Consider the following 9,936-nt stretch of genomic DNA (forward strand, 5'->3'; position numbering starts at 1 on the left):
GTCCTGTACTTCGCAGCGCTCAGAACGGGCGCAGGTTCATTGACCGGCCACAATGGTGAACCCGACAAACCGCTTGTATAACTTTCTTTTCTGCATGTTGCCCCTATAAGTGACGACACAGTGACAGTTATATTGATTTACTTTCATGGCGACACCTATTTGTAATGCCGAACCTGCATGTTACAATAATTGTTGCGTTATCAGACAATTACTGACAAATTTCTTGGTGGTAACGAAAGCAAAAGTAAAGGCTTACGGGATGCTCTGTTATGAAATTTAGAGGGTATCATGCTGGACTATAGAGCGGGTGACCCTAGTGTGCCTTTTCGAAAAAGCGCAAACTTTGCGAATAGAGTTAGAATCTACCCTACTTGTGTGAAAAACAATAATAGTGACACTCTTTTTGGCTGAGTGAACTATCTCTTGAACCTTCCGGTTACCGTGTACGTAGACACTGAGGCTACCGTACGTGCCCGGTTACCGTGTACGTAGACCCAGAGGCTATGCGCCCGGTTACCATGTACGTAGACCCTGAGGCTACGCGCCCGGTTACCGTGTACGTAGACCCTGAGGCTATGCGCCCGGTTACCATGTACGTAGACCCTGAGGCTACGCGCCCGGTTACCGTGTACGTAGACACTCCGTTAGACGAAACCAAAAGGTGCCTTACTGACACTGACACCGTGCGTTCGGTATTTTAAGCTAAACACCTGCTGAGCCTGAATAGAAGGCCTAATTACGAATGAGACCTGTGTACTCAACACGTTTCCAATGGGGCCTAAAATTTGGCCACCTCTATTCTCACCCCGAGTGAGAATAGTGCAGGCGAGTCTTTTGGCTATTCTCACCCGGTGAGCGTTCATCGTTATAGCCTAGATCTAGGCCAACCAATTTTGCGTTCACCCTAAACCACAGAATTCTACACTGTGATAACAGAAAAATTGTAGAATTCTGTGCCGTGAACAAACGTTCCATTACTACTGTTAGCCTACTAAAAGCGTACAATTTTGTCTGTGGGCAGTGGAGAGAGAGAGAAAGAGAGAGAGACGAGAGAGGAGTAGCGCGAGAACTTCCGGGCAAAACAAAATGGCGACCCGCGTAGTTCTGCTCGATTCGAAAAGATAAAAAATAGCCGTAGCATCTTTGTAGACGACCAAATTAATTTACTTTTGTGTTTTAACATCATTTTAAAACTTTGTTTTGGTCAATTTGATCGTCCACAACGATAGACAGTATTCAGAAAGAGATAGAGAGAAAGAGAAGAGGGGAGGAGTAGATCTTGCGAGAACTTCCGGGCAAAACAAAATGGCGACCCCCGTAGTTCGGCTCGATTCGAAAAGCCATAGCATCTTTGTAGTCGATAAAATTAGCTTACTTTTACTTTTGTTCTATAACGTAATCTTTTCTTTGCCTTTATCCATTTGATCATCCACATCGATAGAAAGTATTCCGAAATTAGGAAAAACAGGTCTTGTTTTACATCGGGTGAGAATAGCCTACGGTGGCAAGTCTCACCCGGGGTGAGAGGTCGATGGTATTTCTATTCTCACCCTGGTTGAGAATAGCCACTTCCCTAAAATTTAGTACGGCTAGACCGGCAGGCTAGCCATAGAGGGCCCACTTAATAATGATGGCTGAATTTTAAAATAAAATTTTAGTTTGCAATACTGAAGTATATATATATAGATCTAGATCTAGATTTAGATTTTAGGTTTCTCTGTATTTCTATTATGAAACCAAAAGGTGCCATACTGACATGCATGTATAAGGAAGGACTTCCGTAACGAGCGACCACCCCATCAGATCAAACACAATAAAGAAAAGGCCTAATCCTTACCCTAACCCTAACCCATACCCTAACCCTAACCCAAACCCTAACCCTAACCCTAACCCTACCCCTACCCCTACCCCTAGATCTACCCCTTCCCCAAGCCCTCAATTCTGCTTCGTCTCATAGTGGTTGCTCGTTACAGAAGTCCTCCCTATTTTAAACCTGAATGATTACTTGATCTAGATCTACAGCTAGCTAGATTCTAGATTAGATATCTAATGAGACCTGTGTACTCAACTGGTTACGGTCAATAGGGTCTTCTAACCTAAATCTAGATCTAAGTGTATGGCTAGCCACTTTGATTTGGTAATCGATCATAATTATGTATTCAAAGTACCTTGAAGTTAGGAGCAGCCCAGTTGTCATGTCATAGCCGAAGCAATCGTTGCATGGTCTGCGGTGGTCTCTTGTGGTACTCAGAAACTTTAATGTTCAATGCAACTTTTACTTTTATGATACAGTAGGCCTAAGTACTGCAAGACCAAATTATGACCACACCCCCTGCCCTTCCCCCTGACCCTCCCACTCCCCCTCACAGTTTCTGTAAAGGTTGCTTTAGGGAAGAAGAGAGTAAGGCAGTTTCACCTTGACCGTACTGGAGAGCTGACATTGACCAACTGCTTTCGTCAGTTGCAGTTTTTTATTTTTAACATGATAATCTGAAACAAAATAAATTATATTGGCTAGGGAATGTGGGGAATATAAAATGTCAGGCATTTATAAAAATGGTCAGTATGTCATTCATGTCCTACTTTTGACAAATTTCTTTTTGAAACTTTTGAATTTGAACAACTGGAATCGATCTCTCAATTTCGTCCAAAACTGGTTGTCATCGGTGCTGCAAGCAGTCCTCTTTGGTCTGTTTGGATACTTTTTACGTCAGAGAAAAAACCCCTAGATTTTGTTGTGTTGTTCCTATAAAGAATCGTGAAAAGCAAGAAAAATGTAAGCTTTGACCATAGCGTTAAACTGCACCTTGGTGATGTTGAAAGGTGCATCTTTGTTAGAGTACTAGAGCAATTGGGGGGGGGGGGGGTGTAAAAATCGAAAATTCTTAAAATAATTTAGACGTAAGTGGATTTTCTTGCTTGCAGCTTCGACGATATTTACTGTTTTTAAAAATAAAACACCAGAATTACGCAGTCATGCATGGGTCTGAAAGACATTCATCGGTCATCAGTAAACATAAAGATTCCATAAGTAGCAAGTATTTTCCAGATTTTGTTGTCAAATGTTTTCTACTTTTTCATAATTTTCACCCTGATTTCTTTGCAGCACAAAAGGGGAATATGGAGAAGGAGAGAAACAGGAGAAATTCCACTTCACATTGTGTCTGGTGATGGTACAGTGCATCATCAACGCTGCTTATGCTAAGATTGGTGAGTGCCGTGGCTCCTTCAAATCATGAAATGTTTTCTTTTTCTTTTTAAAATCAATTTAGGTATTTTTTCCACTTCTGTTCTCTGCCAGAGTTGGTCCCCTTGGTCCTAGATTAGCTGCAAATCATCTTAAGATCCTTATTTCTTCTTTAATAGAAATATTGTCCTCCGCAGATTGGTCGTCATCAGACTTTGTTAGTGGGTGGTTGGCGGGTGCTCTGGTGTGGTTTGCTCCTCCTTTCCTATCAAGCATCTATCGTCCTGATCTCTCGTGCTTCTTTTTTGTGTTTATTACTCTCTTGTAACACCTCTAGTCTTCGGCACTTTTATAGACCTTATTGTGTTGCAAGTGCCGTAAAACACTAATTAAAAAAAAATATAAAAAAAAATATATGACCTTATTGTGTTGCACGTGCTGTAAAACACTTACAAAAAAATAAAATATATATATGACCTTATTGTGTTGCAAGTGCCGTAAAACTCTTACTAAAAAAAGAAAAAATTCTCTGTTGGCAGCAATGTCGTTTTTCCCCAAAGAGAGAGACTCGACCAACAAAGGCCTTTACGCTGCGTGTGCCTTCACATACCTGGGAGCCATGCTGGCCAGCAACCACGCTCTTCAGCACGTCACTTATCCCACACAGGTACGTCGATCATATATGGGTCACGGCAAGGTGGAATCAGGCGCTCGTCCATTTTTGGGCGTGTGGAGTTATTTGTATCATCTGAAAGCTGATTTATTTGCCTGTCTTTCAATGAAATAAATATCCAACTATCTTTAATTTTAATAGAACTCGAGATATATTTGCGATTGAAGGAAGTGAGGTCACTTGGTTTCGGTGGTGAAACTAGCTAGAAAATGATAAAATGAGTTTGATAACTCCAAAAGCGAAAGAGTCCTTGTAAGCAGAAAAATGACAAATTCTGAGCCTTTTATCAATGTTTTTCATTAAAATTCACATGGAAATAGGTTTTTATATGGACATAAAAGAGGCTGAGCCAAAAATAAAAATTAGATAAAAATGTCCAAACTGGCGGAAAAATGCCTGTTTTTCCGATTTCTGTATTTTGACGAGCGCCTGATTTTACCATGGTGCCTCACACTCACATATGGGTGGTGGATGGTTGGTGGGCGCCACAGGTAGCCCCTCCTTCTTTTCTGTCCCGCTGTTGTTGTTTCTGTCTGTCTGTGGTTGGTTGGTGGGCACTCTGGTGTGGCTTGCTCTTTTTTTTTTCTTTCTCAGTCAAACATCTATCGTTCCCTTATCTCTCCTCCTTCTTTTCTTTGTATCATGAATGTTACCCTCACATCAAACTTGTAATCTCCCTTGGTGGTCCCTTATGGATTTGAGTGGGCTTCCGCTGCCACCCGTGCAAATTTCAAAATTTCCTGCCTACTGAAATGGTTTAAAAATGTGTCCCGCGCACTCGTTTGACCTTCTTGTGAGCGCTGTTAAACACTTTCAAACCCCCCCCCCCCCCCCACCCCCCCCATTTGTTTTCCGTCTTACATCATATTATTAGTTTTGTCTATTAATTGGGTTTTTGTTTGTTTGTTTACGAATGCAACTTCGTAAAATTTTCCTATATTTTCACTAAATCCCAGTAGCATCTCTGAAACAGAAAGTACCATAGATGTTGTTGTACTTAACTTGTTTTCTTTCGTTTCTTTCTTTCTTTTTCATTCTTTCTTTCTTTCTTTCTTCCTTTCTTTTTCTTTTTTTCTTTCTTTTTCTTTCTTCCTTTTTAAAAAAAAAAAAACGTCTTTGACTTCTCTTTGTGTACAAATTCTCTGTAGTTTGTTTGTTTTATTGGTTTGGGGTTGTTTTTTCTGTTGTTAAAAAAAAATAATTTTGTGCTTTTCTTGCGTTGTGTTCAGGTGCTGGGCAAGTCGATCAAACCGATCCCCGTGATGATCCTGGGGGTTCTGTTTGCCGCCAAACGCTACCCGCTGGCCAAGTACCTGTGTGTGCTGCTCATCGTGATGGGCGTCGGGCTGTTCATGTACAAGGAGAAGAGATCTTCCCCGCAACCCGAGGACCACCACATACTGGGCACTGGGGAGGTGCTGCTGGTGAGTTGGGGCCTCACTGAGACGGCTGTCGAGTTTACAGGGTTCCTGCTGCCTCCTTGAAGATTAGGAGTCTTTGAAAAACTCAAAAAATTTGCTTTCAATTCAAGGAAAAATCTCCTTGAAAAAGCCTCGAAGTTGAGGAACCTCCTTGATAACTCCTTGAATTTTGCCGGGTCGAACATGAAAAAAATTTTTGTTGGGCAATCGAAAGTATGATTCCTTTCGGAAAGGTGTTGCAGCCCTATCGGAAGTAGGTATTCGGGATGGGGGGGGGGGGGGGGGGATGAGGTAGGTGTGGCTTTGAGAATTAATCCTACACCTGACAAGTACAGTTGATACTGTCTAAATCAGGAAAAAGATTCTATAAAATTTCGGCTCTTATGTGATGACCTATTTGTAGTGCTACAAGTGCTGTGAAACTCTTACTCAACCTAAAACGGGGGGTCTGTGGTGGCCTAGAGGTCAGCGTGTTCCCCGCTGGCCAAGTACCTGTGTGTGCTGCTCATCGTGATGGGCGTTGGCCTGTTCATGTACAAAGAGAAGAGATCTTCCCCGCGACCCGAGGACCACCACATCCTGGGCACTGGGGAGGTGCTGCTGGTGAGTTGTGGACTCACTGAGACAGATGTTGAGTTTTTGTTTTAGTAAGGTTTTACGGCGCTCGCAACTGCATAAGGTCATCGTATGAGCGCCAAGGGGTGGATATCAACAGAGAAGTCCAAATGGAGGTGCTGCTGGTGAGTTGTTGACTCTCTGAGACAGCTGTTGTGTTTTTGTTTGAGTAAGGTTTTACAGCGTTTTTATCTTATTTTATATTATCTTATCTTTTCTTTTCTTAACTTGTCTTATCTCATTTTATCTCGTCTCATTTTTCTTTTTCTTATCTCATCTCATTTTATCTAATCTTATTTTATATTATCTTACCTTATTTGATCTCACCTCTTTTTTCTTTTCTTATCTCATGTCGTTTTTATCTTATCTTATGTAAAACCCTTGCTAAAATCCATCGGTCTGTCTGTGTGTCCCATCCTCAGCTGGTGTCCTTGACCCTGGACGGGCTGACGGGCGCCTCCCAGGACCGGATGAGGTCACAGTACAAGACAGGCGCCAACAACATGATGTTCTTCGTTAACCTCTGCTCCGTCATCTATCTCTCTATAGGTATGTATATATATATATGTTAATATATAAATATATATACAGTCATCTATCTCTCTATAGGTATGTATATATATATATTTATATGAATATACACATTACACAGTCATCTATCTCTCTATAGGTGCATATATATATATATATATTATCATATATACACACACAATCAGTCATCTATCTCTCTATAGGTATGTATATATATATACACAGTCATCTATCTCTCTATAGGTATATATAGGTCTATATACACTATATACACTCTCTATATATACATACACACACACACAGTCATCTATCTCTCTATAGATATGTATATATATATATGTTAATATATAAATATATATGCACAGTCATCTATCTCTCTATAGGTATGTATATATATTAATATATAAATATATACACAGTCATCTATCTCTCTATAGGTATGTATACATATACACAGTCATCTATCTCTCATAGGAATGTACAGTCGAACCTGTGTGAGACGGAATCGTAAGGGAGTCTGAAAAAAATTCCGTCTTAGACATTTTCCGTCTTAGACAGGGGTATTTAGTGGGGGGGGGGGGGGGGGGGAGGGATTCAAAGGCCCAGCCGGTGGGTCAAGGATCGTCTGTCCGATCGGCAAGCAGTGGTCAAAACTTCACCCCTCTCAAGTGCTATCCTGTCTGATAATAACATGGGTCAGTCTTACTTATACAATTACCACCTATGCTTGCCTTTCATAGGACCACTGTTTGACCTATTAAAACCAGAAACTTTTGAACATCTCCTTTGCTTCCGCCCTTAGCCCCACCCACCAATGCCACCCCTCACTGCCATCATTGTAACAACGATTCGAGGAACTCTTTTCTCGGCTGGCCGTACGATCAGGGCAGCAGGCATTGGTCAATCTAATTTCACACCTCTGGCTTCTGGCTACCCAGGAAAGTTTCCGTGATGGCTCGCTACTCGAACACTCTCATGGGCAGTCGTGAGATTTCACACCCACACTACACTGACCATCTGCATCGCTCAGGGCTCACATGACGGGGTAACATCTACCCCCAAATTGCACCCCTACTCCCCTTCCTCGCCCAGCGGCATGGCCATGGCATTAAGTTTAGAGCCGGTGGAACCAAACTTGTGAGTTTTGTTTCAAATCAGGGCTGAGCGGGCAAAGCATTTTCAGTCTTAGACAGGTGAAGCCCTTCGAAGGGAGCGGATTTTTCTTTCCGTTTCCACGTTGGACAGGTTTCCGTTTTATACAGGTAATTAAAGAGGAATATATATCAAGGGGGGAGCGGGGAGATTCCGTTAAGACAGGTTTCCGTTTTATACAAGTTTCCGTTAAGGCAGGTTCGACTGTATATATGTATATACACAATCAGTCATCTATCTCTCTATAGGTATGTGTATATATTATATATATATACATTACACAATCAGTCATCTATCCCTCTATAGGTATATGTGCACACAGTAAATCATTTTTTGTATCTCTCTGTCTCTCTCTCTCTCTCTCTCTCTCTCTCTCTCTCTCTCTCTCTCTCTCTCTTTTAATAAAAAAAAAAAAGTGTAACATTCCTTGAGCCTTTATCGACACAATTTTGATCGTTCAAGAGGCGGGCTTCAGACCCTGCCTGTCACGGCCAACCCGGGCTGAGATTTTTATATTTTTTTTATTTTAGAGGGTTTTACAGCGCTCGCAACTGCTTAAGGTCATATGAGCGCAAAGGGGTGGGTGTCAACTGAGAAGTCTTTACGGGGAATCAGACTTACTCTGCTCACCTCTCTAGCTTCAACTGCACAAGGTCTGCTTCGACTATCAAGGCACTCCGGAAATAGCAGGTCACAAGAGAGTGACAAACATACAAAAGAAGTAGAGGAAAATGACAATAGTAAGGATTAGGAAAGAAAAAGCAGCAATTCCCTGTTGTAGATCAGGCACGGTTATGAGCGTGACATGATGAGTCAGCCCATTTACAATTGGGCCCTTCTACTGAATTCAGCACCCTGGTGACGTTTAAAGGGGTGCGAGCCGTGTGGGTTTTTTACGTGAAGTGGTCGGTCGTTTTGTCTGGGAATTTTTAGTTCTGATTCTCTACAGGTCCTAACTGATGATGCCAATATTATTATTATTTATATTATTATTTTTTATTATTATTATTACTATTATTATTATTGTCATCATTATCATTATTATAATAATTATTCTTATTTTTATTATTGATATTATCATTATTATTATTAATAAGAGTGTTATTATTATGATTATGATTATTATCATAATAATTATAATTTATTTTTATTGTTAATATTTTTATCATCGTCATTATTATTAATATCATCATCATTATTATTATTATGATTACAATAATAATAATTTTTGTTATTATTATTATGAATATTATTATCATTGTTATTATTATTATTATGAATATTATTATCATTGTTATTATTATTACGTACTATTGTTATTATAATTATTTCATTTGTGTTTTTCCCCCCCGTAGGTGTGGTGATCACCGGCGAGCTGTTTGAGTTTGTGGCGTTTGCCAACCGCTATCCGTACGTCTTGTTCAACATGATCAGCTTCAGCTTGGCCTCCGCTGTTGGGCAGGTAAAGAAATGTGTGGCCCTGTTGAGAAGTTCATGCGCTCAGCAAAATATAGAAATTGGTGGGGGGGGAGGGGGGGAGGAGGGAGATAAAAAAAACAACAAAACAACGACATTTTTATCAGTCATTGGGCAATATTGTTTTTTTTATTTTTTAAATTTTGTTTTTGGGTGTAGGTCACAGTAGGAAAGGCTGATTTGTTTTGTGGTGTGCCTTGATTTTATTTATATTCTTGTTTTGGTGTGGGTGGCTGGCGGTTGCTCTGGTGTGGTTTGCTCCTTCTTTGCCATAAAAAATCTATCGTCCTTATCCCTCCTCCTTCTTTTTTTGTGTTTGCCACTCTCTTGTAACACCTCTACTAATCTTTGGCACTTATATGACCGTATTGTCAAATATGTCATACTCATTATAACTGTACGTGAACTGCAACAGGGAACTGCTGCTTTTTCTTTCCTAATCCTAACTGTCTTCATTTTCCTCTACTTCTTTTGTATGTTTGTTGCTCTCTTGTGACACGCTTTTTCCGGGGTGCCTTGATAGTCGAAGCAGACTTTGCGAGGTGAGCAGAGTGAGCCTGATTCCCTGTATGGACTTCCCTGTTGACATCCACCCCTTGGTGCTCATATGACCTTATGCAGTTGCGATTGCTGTAAAACCTCTACTAAAACTAAAACTGACCTTATTGTCTTTCAAGTCGACTAAACCTACTAAAGCCAAAAACTTATGCATTCTTTCTCTCCTTTCCCTCCAGATGTTCATCTTCATCACTGTGACCACCTTCGGGCCGCTGACATGTTCCATCGTAACGACGACGCGCAAGTTCTTCACCATCCTGGGCTCGGTCATCATCTTCCAGAACCCGATGTCGGGCCGCCAGTGGCTGGGCACCTCGCTCGTC

At 41.0% G+C, this 9,936-nt stretch overlaps 1 protein-coding gene across 1 annotated transcript in view; it reads left to right on the forward strand.

Moving 5' to 3' along the window:
• LOC101849489 (solute carrier family 35 member B1) overlaps positions 1 to 9,936 on the forward strand; it is a gene marked incomplete at both ends in the record, with an annotated part of 13,674 nt that extends 3,738 nt beyond the window's left edge. Inside the window, 6 exon segments of the mRNA XM_013087304.2 lie at positions 3,107 to 3,210; positions 3,727 to 3,854; positions 5,090 to 5,284; positions 6,319 to 6,445; positions 8,935 to 9,041; positions 9,790 to 9,936. Of these exon segments, the coding sequence (XP_012942758.1) occupies positions 3,107 to 3,210; positions 3,727 to 3,854; positions 5,090 to 5,284; positions 6,319 to 6,445; positions 8,935 to 9,041; positions 9,790 to 9,936 (808 nt within the window).

This window comes from Aplysia californica, unplaced genomic scaffold (genome assembly GCF_000002075.1).
Source record: "Aplysia californica isolate F4 #8 unplaced genomic scaffold, AplCal3.0 scaffold00571, whole genome shotgun sequence".
NCBI classification, from domain to species: domain Eukaryota; kingdom Metazoa; phylum Mollusca; class Gastropoda; order Aplysiida; family Aplysiidae; genus Aplysia; species Aplysia californica.